The 25,242-nt window shown below is 37.6% G+C and overlaps 2 protein-coding genes and 1 pseudogene across 3 annotated transcripts in view; all 3 read left to right on the top strand.

Moving 5' to 3' along the window:
* Positions 1 to 372: 372 nt before the first annotated feature.
* LOC127455921 (coactosin-like protein) lies at positions 373 to 5,583 on the top strand. Its single transcript, XM_051724103.1, has 4 exons — positions 373 to 659; positions 1,015 to 1,097; positions 3,968 to 4,125; positions 4,329 to 5,583. Exons 1-4 carry the CDS (start codon positions 583 to 585, stop codon positions 4,437 to 4,439), a joined length of 429 nt encoding a protein of 142 aa, XP_051580063.1. The 5' UTR covers positions 373 to 582; the 3' UTR covers positions 4,440 to 5,583.
* Positions 5,584 to 18,386: 12,803 nt separating this feature from the next.
* LOC127456140 (MTOR-associated protein MEAK7-like) lies at positions 18,387 to 22,332 on the top strand (annotated as a pseudogene).
* Positions 22,333 to 22,609: 277 nt separating this feature from the next.
* Positions 22,610 to 25,242, top strand: part of plcg2 (phospholipase C, gamma 2) — a 34,604-nt gene continuing 31,971 nt past the window's right edge. The window contains exon 1 of one of the 2 annotated variants that reach the window (XM_051724052.1): positions 22,610 to 22,823. The gene's annotated coding sequence lies outside the window, so the exon portion shown is untranslated. Of the gene's footprint in view, positions 22,824 to 23,113; positions 23,371 to 25,242 lie in introns of those variants that run through there. The other variant, XM_051724051.1, reaches the window with a different exon arrangement.

Raw genomic sequence — 25,242 nt, 5'->3', positions numbered from 1 at the left:
GCTCGAACGATGCATGTCCTGCTGTCTCAAGTCAACGCAAATCATCTTCATGATTCTAAAAGTACACTTCATTATCTTCATGCTTAGTACAATTTCTTCATTTTCTCTTTTGATTTGAGGTGAAATGTAACCCTGACATATCTTCGTGAGAATCTGCCATTTATGTTAATTATTATGCTCTGTTATCCAAATCTTGCATAACTAGTGAGTGCAACCCTTCTTTTTTGTGCAAGATCCACAAGATGGCAGAGATTCTAAACTGTTAGATGACATCAAACAGAACTGGGTGGATTTAATTCAGCACAATACCCAGGTTGGCCGTTAGGAGGGAGTACCATTGCCTTATTCACAGGAACAGCGACCTGACAGACAAACACCACTAACGCCCATTAAGAGGCAACAGGGAATGAATCGAGTTGTGAAATTACTTACTACTCCATACCACTGAGAGAAGACACTTCCCTGCCACACCAGCCTGTCTGCATCTCCTTTGTCACACTTTGGAATTTAAACTACGTCTGTCTCATTTCTGTTGGTATTGTCCAGCATTTAGATTCATTGTTTCTCCTTTTCATCGTCGAAATGGCAACGCGAATTGACAAAGATGCTTGCAGAGAAGCATACAATCTGGTCCGAGATGACGGCTCTGATATCAGCTGGTGAGTGTAGCCTGCAGTGGATTGACTTGATTTTACTAGACCGGTGCTCTGTTTTGGCGCGCGGTCGCTGAACTCGTTACATTTTCAACAAATATAATCTCTTTACTGATACACTGTAACAAGCCTATAAAATGCTGCTTTTATATGATTATGACTGTTTGGCGCTAGGGCAACACGTAGGGATGATTCTTTAACACAAACCTAGTGAGCAGCCTACATAGACAGCATTTTGGGACATAGGCGCGCATATTAGGCACGTAAATGCCGTCTAAGTAGGGCACTTTCTAGGTTTTGAGTTACAGCCACAGTAACATTTTGGCAACAGTTATAAAATATCCGTTTTGCTGTTTTAAAGGGCATCTTTTAAGTATGACGGATCTACCATTGTACCAGGGGGTCACGGGTCCGACTATGGCGAATTCAAGAGTCAATGTACAGGTAAGTTCATTCTCTATTGTTCACTTTAATTGATTATTGTTGAGGAATGTTCTGAAGGTATAAGTTGGGGCTTTTTGCTCAGCAGAGGCAATCAGTCAATCAATCAATCAATCAATCATGTGTTAAGGTCTGCGTCACATTGAACACACGGAAGTTTTTCATATTCCAAGGTTGACAATACCATATATGGTTTCATACTTGTCCAAGATGAAATGAAAAGGCTACAGCATTGTCAGGGTGATCAGTTTAATCAGAGGCATTTTAATTCTTACAAAAATAAATATATTGTGAATTCCTTTTTTATTACTTAAACATAAGGCACCATCTTCCAACTGATATTTATTCAAATGTGTCTATGGTTTGTGGGATCAATTGAGCCACAGTGTATACTGCACAAAATAGTGTATTTTATAACGGTAAAGAAGACCAGAGAGTCCAGTTCCACTGAAGAATGAAAATGATGTCATTTCTTGCCTCTTGTTCTGTCATCCTAAATGAACAGAGACTTGGGCGTGGTGCTCGGTCGCAAAAGAGTATGTTGTGCTGCCACTGGCAAACGTAAACTTACAAGAAGTGTTTTAATACTTTGGCTTTTGCCACTGTAGATTAACAGATTAACAAGGATTTCATCCTTTAAAAGATATCAACTCTTTTTTTTGCTGGAGAATACTTTGTAACATCCTTTTATCATAAAGTTCATTTATGAAGTTATGTAGTGTATTTTATATATGTACAGAAAAGGTATGATCGCTAATGTGTCAGCCAGACATAAGACTGTTAAATCCTGCTATAATTAAGATTATTTGCTATTTTGTTTGGTATAGATCAGTTGGCATTACAGTCCCCAACCTCGGTTTTGAATGGTGCAAAATCAAATCAATTGCTGCTTGTAAAGAAGTATCAAAGTATCAACTAACAGCATTATGAACTGCTTATGTGGTTTTATGATAGTATAAAGAGCCCCTGGCACAAGTGCAAGATTTTACTAAGTTGACAATTGTTCTGAAGACATGTTTTCTGATAAATTGTCTTTGCATTTCATTAAATCTGAAAAATGTGTGGCTAATTTAACTTTATAAGGCTTTTAGAGAGGTCTAACACTTTATTTACTATTTTAATTGTATTTTTGCTGCATCATCATAGTCATATTGAAAGTAGAGTATGTAGTACATAGTCAGCACAAGCACTGACTAATTGGAAGTTAGACCGTACATCCTACGTACAAGAGGAAGTAGTCGTGTGGGCAACTAAGCCCCACACATTGAGAAAACGGCAGTGTTTTCACAGCATTGTAAAACAGACAACACAATTGTCTTTTTTACTAGAGTCTATGCTTTCCCACAGCTGACATGGTAAGTTGACACACAGGGTGCTGGTAAGCATTGCTCACTTCCCAAATTTGAGGTTTCATTTCTGTTAAAATACAGCAGGGGTCCTTCAGATGTCTTTGTAATGTGACTCAGAATTATCGCCCCCTTTTCTTTTTTTTTTTTGAGAATTTCAAGCCATTGTGGTGAAGTGCCACATACAACTGACAGTATCAATGACTTAGCTTCTTAAACTATAAACCCAGTTAATCAACAACAGAAAACCAGATAATATCATTGTCAAGTAGCGCCAGGGGATTTCACTTGGGCATTAGCTTTCCAGGAAAGTCCTACAGGATCTTATTTAACTACTGTAAATCATACACAATACATTGTTTCAAGTCAGGACAGAACTAGACTGTGATGTTTCTAGCAGCCATTTTTAAAACAAATTAATTATTTTTGTCTTAATTTGCCCTATAGCAAATGCTTTAACTATATAATATACTATATGTTTGTGTAGTGTAAGCATAAAGTTATGGTTGCAACAGACCCCTTAAGTTAAGAAAACGCTTTTTAGAACTGTTTTCTCACAGATCTGTAAAGGAGATCAAAGTGCAAAGGAGTGTACAGCTGATTGTTACACCTAATATGCCTTGTATCTTGGTACTGTAAATAGAAATTTGTTAGGAGAGGGCAGTCCTCTGTATAAAACTATCAATGATACTATGTCTATGCAGCCAATGGAGATACAAGCCATTGAGTTAAGTGTAATCGATGTTATCTTTGAACCTAGTCCCAGTGCCACTGCAATGCAGTTGTAGCACATTTGGGAGTGAGTGGCTAATTTTTAAGCTCTGTCTGAGAAAGAGGTATATTGGGAGTGTTGCAGAGAAAATATTGTACCCTAAATCACCCTTATCAATACAGTCTATTAACTAGAACACCTCCCATCCTCATCCACTTTCTCCCTGCCTTGTTTTTCCTCATTTATTATGATATCATAGTGGCTCAGTTTCTCAGCCTTGTCCAACACTTGCACATGATGTTCTCAGATTGCATTTCATATCATGATGTCTTCCTCTAGAAATGAAAACAATGCAATAGTGTAAATTCAAAACATTTCCCACAATGGGGATAGTGTTTATTCATATCGAGCTTGTCCTTGTCACTGAACAAAGTTTAGCTATAAGCTGTAAAGACAAAACAATGGATTACATTGTGATGTTGATATTAAAGTCAACAGTCTAATTGACACCACTTCGCCACTGAAACGGCTTTCCTTTTTGGCTGATTTCACGAATCCCTCTTGCTTTTTCAGCCCCTCCCTTCCAATTACCTGGATCCATTCTGGCATGGATCCAACCAAATCCCGATGGATAAAATCAAGTCCTGTCCTAGATTTTTTTTCCCTTGTTAAATATTATGTTCCACTTTGAAATAAGTCATATTACAGAAGTGAAATGGTTTGTGAACTGCATTTTGTGTTGAAAATGGCAAACGTTTCCCTTTATTTCAAAACTAGTCCTCTTTGTTCAGGCTTGCTTTCTCTCTGACTCTCAGATGATGCCCGTCTCTTCGGGTTTGTGAGGATCACAACAGGTGATGCCATGAGTAAGCGGGCCAAGTTCACCCTCATCACCTGGATTGGTGAGAATGTCAGTGGACTACAAAGGGCCAAGATTAGCACTGACAAGACACTGGTAAAAGACATCGTTCAGGTGGGTTTTCAGTTTGCGTTGCCTAATTCTGCCTGTATGCAAGTCTCAAACTTACAAAATAAGTCACACCCTGGTGCACAGATCATTGTGGTTTTCATTGATGCTTCAAACTGATTTTTGCATTCAGGCACAAAATCTCTCTTTTTCCATCTCTGCATCCCACTTAAGTGGAATCATGGGTTTTTCCTCTGTTCTCTTTGCAGAACTTTGCCAAGGAGTTTATGATCAGTGATCCTCGGGAATTGGAGGAAGACTACCTTCGCAATGAGCTGAAGAAGGCTGGTGGGGCCAACTACGATGCCCAGGCCGAATAAAACTTGGGGAGGGGTTTCTATGGGGTTGGGACATCCAAACTGGATGAGAAGGAAGGGGGAAAACCCATGTCAGACATGCACCCACAAACAAACACATACACACACTTAGACAAACATACATACATACCTCATCCCTCTTGGGAACTGTGATATTGCCAAGAAAGATGTGTTCATACATCAAAATACTTGTTATATTGGTCTTGGAACAACATTCCTATGAACCAATTCATTTTCAGGAAAGGGGTAGGGTTTATGGTTAGGCTTAGGGTTGGAAGTTAGGGGCTTGTAACCCATTTAATCTATCATTCCCTCTGATTTTATGGGTAGTTCACAAATAGGTTAAGGTGCAGGTTAGGTAAAGGGTTTTATGGAGGATTAGGATTGTTCCAGCCAGGACTCAAAATATGTTGATCCAAAAACACATCTTACTTGGCAAAATCACGGCGACCCATCCCTCTTCCAGTCTGATCATGGATGATTTATCTACTGTACTGTGCATCATCTCACTGTCATCTCATCTAGTGCTATGAGGTTGTGTTTTTCTTCTGGGGCATTTTTGTAACTGTAATTAGAGTTTTTGAGGAAGCTCCTTGGCTTATGATCAGAGTTGTCATCACTGTGATATGCTTTCATAACATTTACAATGGAAGCAACAAAGAGCATGTGAGTCCAGCATGGGATTCTTTATAGGGGTTTAAATGAATGTTCATCTCCCTGCTGACTCCTAATACAGATAACTGTGTTTACTGTCTTAATCTCCCATGGAGAGGTAGACATAATAGAATGTGTGCATTTGTGTGTGTGTGTGTGTGTGTATGTTTGCAGACACTGCACTGTGACTGGCTAACTTGCATGCAAGGGGGCAGAGACTTAAATGAGCGTATAGCCCTCGAACTTCTTTCATTGGCTGTATCACTATCTCTCCACCAAACCAAGGAGCAGCCATTTCTCTAGTGTAGCCTTCATTTCAGTTTAAATCAAAAACCCCTAAGAATGTTTTTTTTTCTTAAATTGTAGGCTTTATTTACATTAACAATATGACCTGTGGTTCATCCTTGGGAATACAAATGCCTCCAGGAGCCAAGAAAGCAAAAAGATGAGCACAAAAGCAATCATTTCAGAATAAAATTGTCATTTTTTTCAAGATGATTTGTCCTTGTGTATTCCATTTTGCTTTGACAAGAGTGTTGTGTTTCTGTGAATGTTTGACTTTATTGGAGTGAGAACGATTGGGCCTTTTGCCCTGCTTAGGTAATGCAAGCCACTTTGCACGGCACCGCTTTTCTGCACAAATGCTAACAATCCAAGGGGGCATGGGGGAGTCCCGGTTGTTGTCATGGCCACCACTGTGGTTAGGCTGCCTCAAGCCAAGCTGATCTGCTCCAAAGCTTGTCCTCTCCCCCATATACCCCCCTCCCCCCATTTCAACCCCCCTTTTTCTAACCTCTATTCTCTCTCCTCCCCCAATCTCTCTTCCTCCTCTCCCTGTCTGCCATTTAGTCCAACAGATGTAAACCCAACTGCATAATTGCTTAATCCATAATCTATAAGCTTCTTCCAGGCTGCTTTTATGATGCTGAGTTTTGGTGGCAAAGAGCCGTGAGGAATGTCGACGTAAGAGAGCACTCTGAAAGGAGGCAGAAATTGGGCCATGTGAAAGATCATCTTTGTTTTGTGTTTGCATTCTCCTAATAGTTTGCTCAATTAGGTCAATAGAGCTTAGCATTGCTACAGCCTAGTCACAACAGGGGACAGCTGGTTGAGAGGTGTGTTGCACATCTTATATGAGTTGTGCTTTGTAAATGGCAAACATCACTGTTAATATTGCTCATACTTGGAGTTAGGGGTTGTAAACACTAACCCCAACCCTTAACCCTAAGTATTAACCTTTGGCATGTGCTAATGACATGAATAATACATTAAATTGTTTGGTTTGTTGAGGAGAGGTGTTTTATTGCTTTTCTAAACAATCAGATTTATTTAGTTTTGCCTTGTGGATGATAAAATGGCTAAGACAATCCCATGGACTTAATTGGAGGAGGGACTCAAGCCATATCTAAGGACCAGAATATCACAGAGACAGTTAGGGGTGGACTCTTTTGACTTGTAACCACCTAGCAACCGCATACCAACATGATAAAAAACACTCGGAACATCTTAGCAACCACATACAGTAGCAATGCCCTGGCAACCAACCAGAACACCCTAGCATTGTGCTAGCGAGTTTTGCATGTAAAAAATCTAGTTTAGATGTGTTTTTAACTGAGCTTAGTTTAAAAAGCATGTGTGGGCAGGACAGGTGTCGCTGAGTTACTGTGGGGACTGCTTTAATGAGATAAATTACACGTGAAGGTTAATTAGTCTCTTGTCACAGAGAAGGACCAGCTTTGTATTCACTCTTGTCATCAAGAATGCCCTGTTTAACCTACACTCACACACACACACACACACACACACACACACAGTCATGCAGGCTAGTCTTTTTTCTTATCTCTCTGCCTGTTTATGAGGTGTGCGTGTTCCAACAACTCCACAACTTCCACCAAGAGCATTGCTCGCTTGCTTTTCTACATCTTCCTGTCATACAGAATGTGTGTTTTGAAGAAGTATGTGTGTGTGGACATGTTTCAAAGGAATCCTTGGCATCTTGTTGTCAAGGAAGTCACTGCCAGCTATTCTGCTCAGATCCTTCCTGCATTCCTGAGGTCTCCCAGTTCAAGCCTACTTCATACCCCACACACATTGCTAAAGTCATGTGATGAGTTTGTGTGTGACTATTAAATAAAGGAAATGTCCAGTATATGTATTAACATCTTATGTCTCCAAATCTTATTTTGATTTCGGGTTGTCAAGTAGTGTGGGAGGTGTTTGACAAGAACAAACTGTTGTTAACTTTCCGTGGCTCTTGCCTGGAAGAAACCAAGTCGAGGGCAAGGTTCACTCATAGTTCTGCTGTTTTAGCCTTATTACAAAGGCTTAACTCTCTGACTCTTCGGAGCTGCTGTTCAAGGGAAATTTGTAAAATTTGTTTACATCCAAACTTATATTTACATCTACAGGGCCTAAGGGCAGAGCCAGCCTAGCGCCACTGATAAGGATGTGGTGTGAGTAGGGTTTAGAGGGACTGTTGGTGTTTAGATTGGTTGAGTCTATCTTGGGGGGAAGAAAGATGATGGCACTGAACTGGGGCGAGAAAGGGGGACCCTTTGAGATTGAGTGAATGGGTCACTTCTCAATGTTCCTCTGTACCATTCAAATTCTGGCACAGTGCTGCTTTTGTCATGGGCTAACAAGCTGTACTCCAGCTAGCCATACCTGGTGGTCCCATCGTCACTAACCTGCTGGCGAAGAGTTTGGTCCCCATTGACAATAAGGTTCCCAACAATCCAAACAGTGTATTTGCCCAAAGTGCCATTGTTCTCATATGTCATTGTGATAAGTCTAAGTAATTAAAACCATGTCTTTAAAGTTCTGGAGTTATTTGATGACCAGATTTCCAGAAATGCTGACTGGTTGTGAGAAAATAGCCTCAAGATTAGACTGATTCAACCAAGAAAACAGCAATATTTTCACACATTTGCATATATATAACACTCTTTGTACAAGAGTTAATGCATTCCCCACATTCAGTGACCGTATGTATATTCATTGGTGGGTTGGATTCAGCCCCCTTCTGAATGTTCTAGAGCTATGAGAAGGCTCAATTTGTAATGCTAACTAAGTGGTGGTCTGGAAACAGCCTCAAGTATGGGGCAGAATTTAACCTTCAAAAACCCTAGTTATATAGCAACAAAATATAGGAGCTGACAAAATTCATACTGTAAATGTATTAAAGCAGGTACCGACTCAATTTTACTGTACTGAAACAGGAAATAACACCGTCCCCAGAAAGCCGGTCCTCCTTATTCAAAACTGATTTGACACTATTTGAATTATCCAAAACAAATTAATGTACCTCCTTGAATTGTTTATCCACAAGAAATTTGCTTTTAATTGGGCTATAACTCTTTTGTATATGGGTCAACGAGCTGTGTAACAAAGGTATTTATTTATTGATCAATTTCACATACTAGTGTGCTAATAGGAATCCAAAACGGAGAAATACTGTATACATTACTATGAAAGGTCAAGTGAAAAGGTCAGTTTTTATAGTCCCAAACAAATTTGAGTGTTTGATTATGACTATTTTATCACTCTAAAACTCATCTCTCAAGGATACCCCCTGTAATAAAATGCATGCCATCATTTCCCCTCACATTTCATTAAGACTTAATTTATTCAATTTTAAAATGGAGTAGTATTACAATATGTATTGGAAAATACCAATGTTCAAGCCAAATCTACACCCTTGAGAGCTGGATTGAGTCTGCAAGAGGTCTGCCGGAATACTCTGCTCAGATATTCTCACACAGCTGTCTAATGTTATAACCACAAAAGCACTCGTGTACTGTATGATTAAATGAAAACTGGATTCTGTAGCATTTAATAATAAATGATCTATGCTCTTTCCTTAAGTTGTTTCTTTTGTTTAAATTCATTTGTAGCATGACTCAGATATTCAGTCCTCTAACATGTCACACTTTGTGACTCTTTTTGCATGTGTTATTCCATAGCAATCAGAGAGGTTTTGTTTGCTTTTCCTTCACACCTAATAAGCAAAGCCAAAATAATTTGAAACAGTCCCATTAGAAAAAAATATATATAATAATTTTTTTAAATAAAATGTCACCTGTAGATACCAACACAAAAGAAAAAAAAAAAAAAGAATTTATTGCTGCTTGTTTAATTTACTTGAACTAAAACAACACAATTCTAAAATATTTTGTCACAATTAATTTAATTGCATTCTGTCTATTTAAATTTGTAAAAATGGAAGTTTATTGAATCCATTTAAGTTGGGACTACATGAATACTTTTTTGCGGTATAGCTTTGATGAAATGGGCAGGGAATTTCCATTTCCCAGCATGCTTTCATGGCATTCAATAGGGAGAGTACATTTTAAAATTAAATTGTTTTATGTCTTTTTGTGAAAGATGAATATTTAGTAATTTAGTCTTTTAACCATTAAATATAAAGGGGGATATTCCTGCTGAAAAAAACAATAGAAATTCAAATGGTTTCCACTACAAATACCATTACGAGTCTAGTGTGTTTTGGGTCATATTCAATTAGGATTTAATTGTATGTATTGTCTTCCATTATAGATATGTATTGGTCTCTAATGTTATCCACTAGACATAACATGACACCAATAGAAGCCAACACATTACCAGTACAGACCCACCCAGACTATTATAGTTTCCATTAAAACCAATACAATTAGCATTAAAACCATTAGAATTTCTTTGAGGAGTTCTATTGTTTTTTTGTTTTTTGTTTTTCAGAAGGGATACTTGCTAGCATTTAATGTTTTGTTATGTTGAGATTTAGAAGAGTTTCTGTTATGTTGGAGTTTTGGGGGTTACCACAATGGGGAAGAGTCGAGCTTAAGCTAATGATGAGGACAGGTACATTTCCTACATGAAACTGATTTCTCGCTTCACTGAGCAATTGCTGTGTTAACGATAGCATAGGAACTAAACTATACTCTGTAGCGCTTCCGTCCAGCATGTAATTAGCAAGCTAACATACATTTTCACTAGTTAGTACATAAAGTAATGTGTGTGTGTAATGAAATGCAAATGAAAGGGCAGGATATGTCAGAAATATATATATATATATATATATATATATATATATATATATATATATATATATATATATATATATATATATATATATACACACTAAAAGTTTAAGAATTATATATTTTTTTTAACATTTTTGGTTCCTTGTTTAAACGGCTCAGTGGTAACAGTAAATGGTGAAGCATAAACACAAATGAATGAAAAGTGAACAGACAGAACAGTTTGTGAGTGTGTGTGTGTGTGTGTGTGCAAGCACTTCTATGAGTGTGGGTTGCTAATTTTTTCACCATTTCCTGTATACTGTGCTGAAAGACTGTTACCATATAGGGCTGTGGAAAGAAAGTGGCAGTCAAGGGAAGGAGAAAGAAGAAGCAGAGAAAAGAAAGAGCAAAACCTCATGTCTCTACTTGCAGATTGGACCTGCCACAGAAAGTGACTGTAAGGTTACAGCCAGAGACAGGCCACCTATCCACTTTTTTGCTTTGTTAAAATAGTTATGCATTTCTGTCAGGCTTTGTCTGTGCCTGTCAGAAACATGTTCAGAGATCTACATAGCTAGTGTATAAAATGTGACCTTTCAATACTAATGATTATATTATGCAACACTTGCAACACTTGGGGTCGAATAATGAGTTATCACAGGGAATCACATACTCTGGCAATAGGAAACCAGTGTGGGAAACACAGCCATAACATATGTATATATTATAGTCCATAAATAACTCATAGTTCAACAGTTATTCTCAGCAAGAAGTAAATGAGAGTTCACTTCTCTCCATATGCGTTCAATGGTTCTTCATGGTCAGTCGGTGAGCACAATACTTCCACAGGAACAACAAAGTGAAACCAATTAGGTCTATGCATGTTCATACTGTGAGCAGGTTGATTTGCAGTAAAAAGAGTGCACTGTGTGTGTGTGTGGGGGTGGGTTTGGGTGGTTTACGAGGAAATTTTTTTAGGTTACAAACTGGTAATTACAAGGTTATTATGTTATAAATTTGGTTTATGAGGACATTTCTAGTGTAAAATCGCTTAAAAAAACATTCGATTTTTTTTAATTTTTTTTTTTTATGTAAAAATGCAGAACATTTTTTTTGTGAGGGTTAGGTTTAGGGGTAGGTTTAGGGGATATAATCTATAATTCGTACAGTATAAAAATAATTATGTCTATGGAGGGTCCTCATAAGGATAGCCGCACCGTGTGTGTGTGAGTGTGTATCAGTGTCAGAAATTAACTGTTTAAATAGGGCAATATTTTAACAAAAATTAAAAAAAAAAAATTCCCCCAAATAAAACACTACATGTCATCCCTATATGTCAAATATTTCAAACCCATTCTAAACTAGATAGGCAGAGAGCAGACTATAAAACAATATAATCAAAGGTTAGCTATTTTCACCCCCACAATTTAAATATTCAGGGCATTTTTGTCACTTGAAATGTTTGTTTTGTTTTTTTGCCCAGAGCCCTGTTAATTTCTGATACTGGAGTATTTGTGTCTTGGTCAGTGATGATCTGCCAGCATTGACTTCTGAGAGGTAGGAAATCCTCTCACAGCAGGAGAGAGAATCTCAACCTTTTAAGCACTGACACCGGGTTCAACATGACAGCCTGCTGAGCGGATGATGAATGCGCATGCGCAGTCCGCTACTCCACTAGTTTGGGTTTCGCGAGTCATTTATCAAACATGACGGTCACTTAATGTTTCAGTCGCATCCAAGTGAATACTATCCATCCCTGCTGATCATCTGATTTGCCTACATCCATTTCCTTTTTTTTAAATAACACAATGTCCCTTTGATGGAAATGCCCTTAAACGGAATCATTTAACATTTCTGGAGAAGACTGTTGAACGTCAGCAAGCATCACGCCCAGCTCTCACATGAATCTTATGCCCTTAAAAGGCGTTTTTCATCGCCTGCTGAGAAAGATCCGTAAAGCTCCACGGCAACGAAAAGGCTTCTGGTTTAACTGGCTGCATGAGTCTGCCCTCTTCTGGTCAACAAGAGAAGCTGCATCTTCCCAATGACTGTCAAAATAGTTTGCTGATGTGATACTGTATATTGGAATATTAATGTGGACTGTATTAATTGGAAGAATGTATGTATGATGAATCGATGCAACAAACAGGCCAACTTCACAACAAAGATAATTACAGAATTAACATACCAGATTATTCATAGGAGTTTCATTATCAAAATATGGTGACAAACATGTCCCTTGAATTTTCAGTCATGAAAAAGATTTTAAAAAGTCCAGAAACATAATTTAAAAGGCATCATTCTTTAACGTAACCTTTTATTAAACAATATGACATTTTTTTTATTCCAAATTGTTTCACACGTTTAAAAAAATTTGTTTTAGAAAAAATATTGGAATTTGTCAATTGCCTGAAAAAACCCTTCATCTGAAACACAATTTCTATGACATTTACAGTTATTTATATATTAATTTTTTACTCATCAGTCCAGCATTAGTGAAAGGCCTAACAAGTGTGCAAAAAAGCAAAATAAATAAATAAATATAATAATAATTAAATAAAAAATAATAATTAATCATTTAAATAATATAAAAAAATTGTTTCTTGATTTATGTTATCAATGTTAAAAACTTGTATTTTGAAAATGCAGAAAACTGTGTAAAAGTTCAGAGGAAAAACAGGCTGCATAAATGTGTATATAGTAGTTTTCCCACCATGTTGAAAAAGTTATTAAATTACATTTTAAAGGTACACTCAGTAATTAAAAAGGTTTTACTCCTAAATAAATAAATTGTAATTTTCTAAGGAATGTATAATATTATTACCACTCACATTAAAATGAAGACTTCAGTCATATCAGTAACCTTATAAAAGCTGTTTTATTCTACATGGAGATGGTCCGCACATGGGGGCTGCCATGTTAGAATCACATGACCAGCCGAATACTACTCGCTTAATCTCAGTAACCATCCTGTTATTTGACACTTTCACTCATTTATTAAAGTAATCATGGCCGTCTGTGAATACTACATTTCTACAATAGCATCTGAAACTGAAAACTATTGATTTTAAATTATGCTGCATCCAAGCCACTAGGTGTCAGTGTAAGTCTAAGATGACATAAAGACAAAAGTTACTGAGTGCACTTTTCTGTACTGTATTTTTTTTCTCCACATGCTTCATTTAAATATGTTATTGGTGTTACATTGTTTAATTTTCATGTGAAAGATTTTTATTGATAAAATGGTAAGATTTATTGATTTTAGTCTGATCAGTGTTTTGTGATGCTATTGATACATCTTAGAAAATTCACATTTTAAAAGAATTTGTCACTGGTGAACAATGCTTGCTTGTGAAACAAAATTAGGTATAAATAATAAATAACAACAGTCAAATGGTCCTTTATGAATAGAAATAATGTTGAGATGTTAAAAAATGTTTACCCTCAGCTTTTATGGGCAAAAACTGAACTGAACTGAATGGAAAATTCCAATATTTTTTTTTGTCAGAATGTCAACAAAAGAAGAAGAAGAAGAAGAAGAAGAAGAAAGTCTCAGGATATATATCCTTCAAAGATTGTATTATTAAAGATGATACAGTAAATGTGTGTTTTGCAAAGATGAATGGGAAACATCGTCCCATCTGTTTTGGAGTTGCCCAATTGTCTCCCAATATGTGAGTAGAAAAAATAATGTTAGTATCTCCCATAAAAAAGGACATATTAGTATTTTTGCCACATAAACAAAAGATGTCGACATTTCTTTTGTAATAACTTTCTTAATAATTTATGTAAGAGTCCTTATGCACATGATGAAATGGTTGGTGAAATGTATTTCTCACAGCATTGCAAAATGACAATGGCCAGGGTTGGGGAGTAACAGAATACATGTAATGGGATTACATATTTAAAATACAAAATAGCAGTAGCTGTATTCCACTACATTTACAATTTAAATAGTTGGTAATTGGAATACAGTTACATAGTAAGTTTAATAATAATAGTATTTTGGTTACTGAGAGATTACTTTGCATTTTATTGTCATTTGTTTCATTTAATATTTAGTCTATTCATTTGGAAAACATTTATTCATATAAATGATGCGATCCGAGGAGCATCTGAACAGTGGTGAAACACTTTCTTACATGTTACATTCACACGAGGAGACAGAGGGCACTTTCACTGTTATGAGTGAAAAGGTGGAAATGACCTCATTGAGGAACTTTTCCTTTGGGAGCTTAATAGATAGGCTCTGTCCCAATACCCCCACTTGTGATTTTGGTCTTGCCTACTTACCCACTTGTCTTACGTATTTCCGGTGTTTGGCCACTAGTGTGCAAGTAGACGTGAAGACTGCGAGTCTGTGGATGACTTTTGATTGCACGCTGGAACACTTGTAGACTTAAAGATGTTGGTGCTGGTTGTGACAGCTGTTTTTGTATTTTCACTCAGCTGAAGACTGATTGTTTTTGGTAGCAGTGACTGTTATAGCCTACATAAAATAATAAATAACTGAAAATTTTACCTATCTTTTCATTTATTAATACACTACTGGTTATTGGAAGTGAATTGTGCTGTAGAAAATATGTAAGTAATTTTTTTAATAATGTTTTTATTGTGTGAAAATAATTGTAAAAGTTAATTATTTTTACTCATTTTGATTTTCAATACGTTGCACATTAAAAAATGCTTAACTGTAAAATTGCGTTGTCCATAACTGCTGTAAAATATGAAATATCAGGTGTGGCTCCTGAATTTGATGAACTCTGGGATACACTTAGCCTGAAAGACCGCTCCAAAGCGGTATTCACGCTAGTGTGGATTCAGTGTGGGTTAAGTGCATTGAGTTTTGCATGCTTTAGACATGGACAGTCTTGAACACCTACTTCCTGTCGCGTGCATGTGCACTCAAGTGGCCAAGACCGCAAGTGTGGGTATTGGGACAGGGCCATAGAATCAGTAGCGGCTCGTGACCACAGATATAAGTGGGGCAGATTCCCCCACCCCATTCCGTTTATTTTTTTCATTTCTTTTACATTATTCAACTTGTTTAACTCATTATTCAAACACAAACGCGCTGACACAATATGTGATGCCGTTGCATTATTCCACCTCAAGGCGGCACCCTTAGAACATAATATTATGATATTCTAAATAAGAATGCTTTTCTTAAAATGTTGAATTGTTGCATATCAAAATCTAAATCAAAATGTTATTTTATGGGGCCTGGGTAGCTCAGCGAGTAAAGACGCGGACTACCACCCCTGGAGTCACGAGTTCGAATCCAGGGTGTGCTGAATGACTCCAGCCAGCTCTCCTAAGCAACCAAATTGGCCCGGTTGCTAGGGAGGGTAGAGTCACATGGGTTAACCTCCTCGTGGATGCTATAATGTGGTTCTCGCTTTAGGTGGGGTGTGTGGTGAGATGTGCATGGATGCCGCGGAGAATGGCGTGAAGCCTCCACACACACTAAGTCTCCGTGGTAACGTGCTCAACAAGCCACGTGATAAAATGCATGGATTGACGGTCTTAGATGAGGAGGCAACTGAGATTTGTCCTCCACCACCCGGACTGAGGCGAGTCACTATGCCACCATGAGGACTTAGAGAGATTGGGTATTGGGCATTCCAAATTGGGGAGAAAATATATATATTATAATGTTAAGTGCTGTTGAAGAACACCATGGAGGAGAGGGAGAGAAACAGAACTATGCCATTTCCACATTTCCACAGTACTAAAAAACTAAATGATTTATAATGATAATAATGATTTAAATCACAATAAATTTAAAACAGAAAATTTCAAGAGCCAAGTCTTTTTGACATACAATTTGTTGTCATACAAAACATTCAATGTCTTATCACCTACCCTTATGTTTTGATCGCCAGACTATTTTTTTATGTTTGGCTTTACAGGACCATGCTATTTGATGGCCAATGTCTTAAATTTGCAATAGAAATGATACGCTGTTAAACACACGTTCATCGATAATGCTCGCCATGTTCACAATCTGTCACACTGCTGACGCGCACTAATACAAAGTTACCTTTGGTTTGACGCTATGTATGGGCAGACTAATTTCTGCCCTAATGGGTCTCAATGAGGGCTTGTTGCAGTAACATATTTGACCACGGATTTCCATTAGATAACTGAGGGGCGCTGTAGAGTTCGGGACAGCAGCAGACTTTCTGCCACATGCTTGTATATCTACATCAAATACTGTGTAACGGAGCTTTCAGCTACTTTAAGACTTAAAAATTGGATCAAAACTTATCCTAGGCCTGCTTTTCAATACAAATGTCAGCATTTCGAACACATTTACAGGCAAACAAATTACCTTTTTGGCAGTTTCTTGTATGGATCTATGTTTTAAAGTGGATGAACATTTAGGCTGGGCTCTGCCCTACCTGCCCATATAGACGAGCCGCACCTGGATAGAATCACATAAATACAGTCAGAAAAAGATGTGGTTGTGTACACTCCTTGGGGTTTTGAAGTTTGGAGCAGCAGAAATAGTTAACTTTGTGTTAATTGTCATGTAAACATTTAGCTTTATGCTAAGCTAAAATGCTATTTATAGCCCTTTTACATGCACCTGTTACAAGGCACGATTATATTTTTTTCTATCAGGAAAGTCCATGTTAGAAAATGATTTTTCTCTAGTAAGACCTTTAATATTAGGGCAAAGATGTACTGCAAAAAATCTTATTCTTGTTTTCTGGTAAAATATCTAAAAATCCTTTGAAAAAATATACATTTACTTTATCTTATTGTAAAAGCAACACTGCATAAAATATTTAGGATTTTTTCAGAGAAAGTATTTGTAATATTAGGGTATTTTGTCTTACTGTACTGACAGATGTTTTTTTTTTTCACTTGTTATTATCTTTTTATAGTCAAATCGAGTGAAAAAATCTGCCTGTGCTGAAGAAGTAATCCAAAGTATTTAGATTACGTTACTGAAGATGAGTAATCTAACAGAATACGTTACAAATTACATTTTACAGCATGTATTCTGTAAAAGTGGAATACATTTCAAAAGTAACCCTCCCAACCCTGATGGGACAGTAGCTATAAAAAACAGTAAAGCAATGGGACTGAATTCAGAAAAAAAAACTAATTATACATATATGTATAATTTATAATATATACAAAATAAACAGATAAATAAAACAAAATGATTAATATATAACTAAGTTCAAAGGAAACGTTATGCTCCGACGCAACGCGGATCTGGGCCAGCCAATCACCGAGCAGTTTAAAGTTTCTCTCCATTCATTGGTCATCTGCCTGTGACGTGAGTTTGCAACCAGGAAATGTTTTGGATGTGTGTTTACATCGTGGTTTAAAATGTCAAACTGAACCGTGGGTCAAGTTTTTAAATTCTCAGTTCACTTTTCTCATAATTCAAGTGTGCGCTGTGTTTCATATTTTCCCATGAACATTTGTATAAGACGGCGGCTGAAACTAAGCATATATTCATATATTCCTTTATGCCCCTGTTATTTTTATTTTTTTAACTAAATCTTTTATTTATATTAATTTGTGTTATTGCTCTCCAGGGGTATGGGGAACACCGACAATGTTGTAGATAGGGTTGCCACCCGTCCCGTAAAATACGGGATCGTCCCGTATTTAAAGATAAAATTAAACGTCCCCTATCAAATCAGTATGGGACGTGATTTGTCCCGTATTTAAGCTGGTCAGATGGCGTCACGGTGAAATCGTTCCAGATCGCTAATTTAACATTGAAGTTGGAAAATGTGCCTATGGTGGGTAAAGGACCGTCCGAAAAGTCCACAAATGGTGCTAAAACGGTGGATTTTTTTTTTTTTTTTTTACTATATAAATGTTCAGTAAGATCAAACAATGTATAAATACAATCACTGAGTCATAAAGACAAGTACAGGTGAAGAAAGAAAAATAAATAAAAAATAAAATACGTATAAACCAAACAAAATGTATACATAAATAAGATAAAGGAGACAAATAATCGAAAAGATAAAAATAAATATATTTATTTTTAACATATAAAAGATGTTTTTTTTTTTTTTTTTTTGTTTTAATAAGTCAGGGGTCAGGAAAGTTCTAATTTCAGCATATAAGAAAGGGTATACAATTTTTTTTATTAATAACGCATATTAACTCAGCGCATTTATTGCTAAAACTGTGGTTAGGGGCCATGATCCCCCCATTATATATATATAATTTTATTTTATTTTAATTTAATTTAATTTAATTTAATTTATTATTTTATTTGTTGCAGATGGCAATGGGAAAGATGGCCTCAGAATTAATGATAAAGAGAGTATTCCAGGGCACACACAGTGTTGATCCAGGAGTGCCACTGCCTCCTGGTGGTGGGGTAAGTCACCAAGAGCAGTTAGTGATATTTCTGGCAGATATTCTTCAGGGAACTGCAGAGGAGCGTGCACCGTTATTCTTGGTGATGGCAGAGGGTGCAAAAGCTGCTGCTGCAACAACCGAGCAGTTCCTAAGTCAGTTGCTAAATTATTTAACAACAAAGCATCTCCATTACATTTCTAAATAATTAGAATATTATCTAATTTGCTTGGTGCTGTAAGATTTTAAGATGGCGATTTTTAATGTTTTATTGACACTAGCTAGTGGAAGACCTGGTTTCTGCTGCATTACAGACTCTAACGCACAGGGGGCATCTGCGAGCTTGGCAACCAGATCACATGGATGATGGCCCTCAAGGCGTTAGGTTGATGGCAGAACAATTGACTTCTGAATTAAAATCTTCAGGTTTGTATCAGTGTCGTAAGTAATGATAGGAATGGAGTTTTACATTAAGTTCAAATGACAATTAAGTCTATGCATAAAGTGTATGTTTAGAGAAGAGCTTCGTTTGTACAGCATAGTAGACATGAATGCTTTATTGCACCAGTTTAATGATTAGCAAAGTGACAAACATTTAGTACAGTGTGGCAGCATTAAAGGAAATCATCCTCAAATCAGGCAAGTACCTACAGGTATATTCCGGGTTCAATAGTTAAGGTCAGTTGACAGCATTTGTGGGATTTTTGTGATTTCCCCAAAAAAAAAGACAAAAAAGAAAAAAGAAATGGGGCCAGTCCATAAATGCAGAAATAAATATTGTTTCTGTAGTATATCCTAAAGACATAAACAAAATCACTTAACATGATTTTAGTGTGATAAAATCAGTTACTTACTTTTTTAATAAACAGGGGCGAGTCTACTTTTTTTGTTGTTGTTGTTGTTTTTTTGTGGTAAGCAACATTATTCCACAAATGTTGTTCACTGAGCTGAACTTGTATTGAACCTGGATTATTCCTTTAATGAAACCCATCAGGACTATATTCAACCATATTCATGGGGTATGCCAATGTTGCCAATGGATATAAAACACTAAAACTATAATATATTTACCTCACAAGATAAAAAAAAAAAATTATATTTGTTTCTTCATGACATAAGTCATCAATCTTTGAATGTGTTTTGAACTAATCATTACTTATTGCTACTATAGATCAGAATATGTGTGACATTCCTTGTCTGGAAGACTGGCTGTTCCGGATCTCAGCAATGGCTTTGTTCTTGGAGCTCCTGATTGGCGAGGGCCTAGAAATCGGGCTGTCCTCCCCCAACTATGTTGCCCCAGTGTCGATATGCTCCCTGGAGTGATTTCCACTGTCTCTTGAATCTACCTCTTCTGGTGTTCCTGCTACCTCAGCTGCCTGCAGGGCACAGCACCCCCTGGAGGTTGTTATTCTCCACAGACATACATGGGGATAGCTTCACCCGACTGGTGGGCAACTGCAAAGGCCAGGGTCCCACGGTCTTGTTGATAAAAGACACAAAAGGCCATATCTTTGGAGGCTTTACTTCTCAAAGCTGGGAGGTCAAACCTCAATTCCATGGTGAGAGTGTGGGATGAGAGCATTAAAACATAATCTTCAGCCACTATTGAGAATGGTTGTGTATTGATATTAATGTTTTGCTTCATTTTGCACAAGGCGATTCCAGGTGCTTCCTCTTCTCTGTGTTTCCTTTCATGCGAGTGTTCATCTGCACCACATTCATTACATGCACTTGAACCAGGGCTAGCAGACTATGCCTAATGGTTGGTGAGATCAGTGTTATACTCTGTTCAAGGCTTTATGTGCAGCAAATACCTGTACACTATGCAGCTATTTGTAGTAGTTTATTTTAAACAAAATGTCTCTTTAAAATGTCTTTTTTTAGGGTATGGGTGGTCAGCATGGGTTTTTTGGGTTGTGGCTGGACAGCAATTTTAGCCATGGCCACGGTAGAGCTCAACCGTGCTACACCACATATGGCAGCCCTCAGCTGTCAGGAGAGGAGGACTTTAAATTGGACACTCTGGAGGTGTGGGGCGTTGGTCAGCCATCCGAGGAACAGGAGCAGGTCAGTGATGATATGTTACTGTTTTAAAGGAATAGTTCACCCAAAAATTAAAATAAAAATAAAAAAGGACTTAAATATTGATCTGTTTCTTACCCACACTTATCATATCGCTTCTGAAGACATGAATTTAACCACTGGAGTCTTCTGGATTACTTTTTTGCTGCCTTTATGTGCTTTTTAGACCTTCCAATTTTTGGTCACCATTCACTTGCTTTGTATGGACCTACAGAGCTGAAATATTCTTAAAATCTTTGTTTGTATTTAGCAGAAGAAAGAAAGTCATAAATGAGAGAATTTTTATTTCTGGGTGAACTAACCCTTTAATTCACACATGGGTGAATGAAATGTGTAACATTTCAATTGTGTTCTTTCAAACATATATTAACTTACTTTCATTCAACACATAAGATGTCAGGCAGAATCACATTCATTCACCATTCACTGTCATGGTATGGAAAAAAGATGCAATAAACGTGAATGGTGACTGAAACTAACATACAGCCTAACATCTCCTTTTGTGTTCCACAGAAGTGGATTTGTTTCCATTTGGTTCCTTGGGTTCTGTGACGAGGAGGAGGGCGTGGCCGGGCCGTGAGGCTGCACGGCCGGCACTGAATCTGCTGATCAACAGGAGCGCGAGATAAAGGGGAGCCGGAGATGCCAGTTCGAGAGAGAGAGAGAGAGAGACGCACATGGCCGCATTGCATGTGTGTATGTTCGTTTATGTTTTATGTTGTTTTAAGTTCATTTATATCATTAAACCTTTATGTTGACTGTTCAGCCAGTTCCTGCCTCCTCCTTGCCCATCCTTATGCTGTTACAGTGGTGCCAGAACCCATGAGGGAAGAAGGATGCGTTAACGCGGAGTCCTCGCCACTGCCATCCGCCAGGGGAGCAGCCACGACCATCTGCCTGGGGATGGAGGGGTCACTGCCAGCCGCCGAGAGCTGGAGGAACCGCTGCCATCCACCGGGGGAAGAGCGAGCTGGCACCCGCCAGAGGGCGGAGTAGCGGTTAAGGACTGGGTGAAAGTGTGTCCGGGAGCCGGCGAGCAAGTTCTTCTCTCTCTCTCTCCTCTCTCTCTCTCTCTCTCTGTGTGTCTCCGCTCGCCCTTTCCCTCTCCCCATGCCTCCCCTTGTCTCTCCCCCGGGTTCCCAGGAGGCGGTGTGGACCACCGGCTGACAGAACGGCCGGAAGGGTAGCGTCTCCCCTCCAGAGATGGGGGGGAGTTAGTCAGATCAGCACCCCGGCCTGAATTGGGCGGGGGAGGAGTGTGACGAGGAGGAAGTTGTGGCCGGGCTGTGATGGTGTGAACATTGTTTTTTTTTCCCTCACTGTTTGGTTTTGTTTTTTAGACTGGCATGAATTATGACAAATGAGATATGATATTGCCAGGAGGAAACCACACTCTTATGAAGCACTTTGTCTAGTCAAATTGAGCCATTCTCACAGTATAGTTTTTATGTTAATATGCAAAAGCTAGGAGCTGGTTTCCTGCTTTTTGTCGAATATTATAATGTGCACACAAAGACATACTGTCGAACACTGTTAAACACAGAGTATTGACAGTGTGTGACTGGAGCTGACATTTCACATCAAATATCTGTTCAGGTTATGATCAGCCTTATATGTCTGCATTTTGTCTTGTCTGTATGTGCTGGAAATATAGTTCTCAATAAACAGATAGTAAAAAAAATAAAATTAAAAAATGACATGTTTACCTTTGAATTGTCTGAGCACAAATAATTTCTCACACTGAAAATGTAAAAGAAAGGCAGTTCACCACTTCTCACCCAAATCTAGATTTCCTCAGATTATGTTACTTTACAGAAACTAACCATGGCAACTACTCTAGTTTCTGTCAAAATAACATGTTTCTACAGTTTTGTTACCACTGTAAGAGCTTTCAGAATATGTCGTTTTAATTTGGTGGTTAGTGTACCAAATAAAGTTTTATTGTAGGAACTGTCGAAACTAAGGTCATTCTGAATGTAAACCGGTTACAATGGTACATGTTTGTAAGGGATGTTTATAACGTTACAAGTAACCCGACAGCCTCTTCTGGTCGGTGAACTTTTTTCACGCTGGATGTATGCAAATGAACTGGAAAGTGACGTTAGATATGTAAATCGGGGTACCATGAGTTAAACACGGAATTTACATTCGAGGCTACATGGCACATAAAACTCACGTCCAGAAGGAATATTTTTCAATACAGATCTTTTCGGGAGTCGGTCGCTAAAATCATTTCGGACGACTCATTTTCATCAACACTTTGACAGCCAGCGCCCAGCTGCCTTCACAGGTGCTTTCATTTTCATATCATGAGACTTGGATGTAAAGACTGCTTAGAATTTTTTTTTTTTTTTTTTTTACTTTAAAAGGGTGTATACATCTAATTTGTCAAAAGTAATGAATTACTATGTCACGAAATGTAACTGAGAGTGAAAGGGGGCAAATTATGTCACGATGACAGTGACGTCAACAATGGCAACATGCGCCTTTGATTAATATGTCAACTTGAATAATTATCATTCAGATTAACGCTTCTCCTGCAAGCCATAGTTGCGCTTTTGGTATCTTTTACATTCGCGCAAGTGCACAAAAGTCATCGCCCTCTGGTCCCTGGGGATTTTGCATAGATAATTTTGTTTCCGGATTTTTTATTCTCTAAATGCACTCTTCACTTCCTTGTGTTGAGTGAATAGAGGAACTGACCACATTGTGACTAGACTGATCATAGACTTTTTTCCCCCAATGCTAAATTACTTTTTAATGTTTTAAATTGAGAATTTGATTGTTGACAGCAATTCGTTTTCAAATTGGCGACTGATCTTATTCTCTAAACTTGGGTAAGCAGCTTTTTTTTCATCTGGATGATACAATTAAGACGGTAATGTAAGCTATTTATTTGTATACTGCTTTGGACCTAAAAATTAATAAAAACTAATACGTTTTTCTACTAAATATACATTGTTCATGTTTAAGGAGTGTTTAATATATATATATATAGCAAGGAAGATGTTTTATTCATCTTCAGTCCAGGAAAACCGTTAGTTGAAATCTTCTTTTTGCAAATGTACAAAACAAGATACTCTATAAAAATGTGCGAAATTGTACACTACAGTTCTGTGATCTATAAAATGTTAATTCTTCACAAGCAGGTGTGTCTCCTCATCCTCCTTTTGTTTTAAATGACAACAATTAGCTACTTGAACAATAAAGACAAACCCAGTTGTGGCAGAGGAATTGTGTAATTACCTTAAATTGTAGAATAACTGATCTTCACGCTCTCCCCTTATCTGTGTCCTGTCTTCATTTATTTCAAACTACAAATGATTGTTGGGTATATAATACTGTTAGGAAGATTTAAAGATTGGTGATTGTGTAAAAATGTAATGTAAGAGAGCTCTCACTCTCTCTCATTTTCTTTCTTTCACAGAGAAAGCTTAAAATGGAAGGGGGAGGGTATGGGATAATGTGCAAAGGTTTCTGAAGTGAAACCACATTGAATTTTCTAGGTTAATAGATAACTTTTAAAGAGGGTCTTGGTTCAGCTCTCTAGACAGCTCCACCATACCCAACTGTACTTGCTCATTTGCAATGCAAATATGATCTTCTGTAGGGAACGAGACTTGAAACATTCTATTTAGCTTGTCATGCTTCAATTGTTTGGAAAACTGGCATCTCTATTAACACGATGAAAGCCGCACTGTGCAGTCACAGATAACTGCTGGTGATATTCCTTTGTAGGTGTCATTAATTCTATTATCTGAGCTTGCATGCATGATTGGGAAACTACAGTAGTAGCAGTTACAGTATCGATATTGTCATCATCATATCCACAAATGATTCTTAGTTTTTTTTTTCACCCAAAACTGGTGTAAAGGAATGGGTAAACTGATGCCACTGTGAAGCCATGAATCATTCTGACAACTTTTAAATTGCTTTAGAGAATACAACTTATAAGATTGAGTAAATTTCTTTGCATCTGTCTATAGAAAGAGCACACTGTACAATCTCCTACACTGTGCTAATTCCACGTGTCTCGCATCACTCCACACTCTCTTTCTTGTCATATAATAAAATAATTTAGACTCAAATCAAAATTTAATGTCTGTTTACAGTCAACCAGTCATTATTGCAAAAACCAAAGCAGGGCGATCAGGACCCTGACACAAAGTGAAGGGGTCTTGTCTCATCCTAAAAGGGGACTATTTTATGATAACAACTGGCTAACTGTACATTATCCCACTTATTACAGTGCCACTAACCAAATAAGTAAATAAAAGACAGTTAGCCAATCATTTTTGCAAATTATAAAACGGATAGTTCCGTCCTGGATGCTGATTTGTCAATAGCCGTGCTTTTTCGTGCTAAAGCACAGCTATGACCTTTTCACCAAGTTGGTGCATAACACATTTTTGTTTACTGTCAGGGACACTAGGTGTTTCTCAGTGTGCATTCTTACATTTTTTAATGAACATTTGTGCCCTAAATTTATTATTATGTGGTAAGTGTTTTATAAAAGCAATAAGGCATTGAAAACTGCCATATTGTGAATATAGTCACGGATGAAGGACGTTGTTATGCATGACACGAAACAGAGTATAGCACTGCCTCTCATACTTTTTAGCTTAAATAAACCCCTTCAGAATTATACAAGGCCACTTAGCTTTAGGTGTTGGGTTCATTTTTGCAATAATGACTGGCTTACTGCATGT

This window comes from Myxocyprinus asiaticus, chromosome 18 (assembly GCF_019703515.2).
Source record: "Myxocyprinus asiaticus isolate MX2 ecotype Aquarium Trade chromosome 18, UBuf_Myxa_2, whole genome shotgun sequence".
Lineage (NCBI taxonomy): Eukaryota > Metazoa > Chordata > Actinopteri > Cypriniformes > Catostomidae > Myxocyprinus > Myxocyprinus asiaticus.
This window is presented reverse-complemented; position numbering and strand designations above follow the sequence as displayed.

Excerpts from the sequence above, each read along its gene's own strand:
- LOC127455921 (XM_051724103.1), top strand. The coding sequence starts at position 583 with ATGGCAACGCGAATTGACAAAGATGCTTGCAGAGAAGCATACAATCTG. Across the intron at positions 660-1,014 it reads GACGGCTCTGATATCAGCTG|GGCATCTTTTAAGTATGACG; the intron begins GTGAGTGTAGCC and ends GCTGTTTTAAAG. Across the intron at positions 4,126-4,328 it reads TGGTAAAAGACATCGTTCAG|AACTTTGCCAAGGAGTTTAT; the intron begins GTGGGTTTTCAG and ends TTCTCTTTGCAG.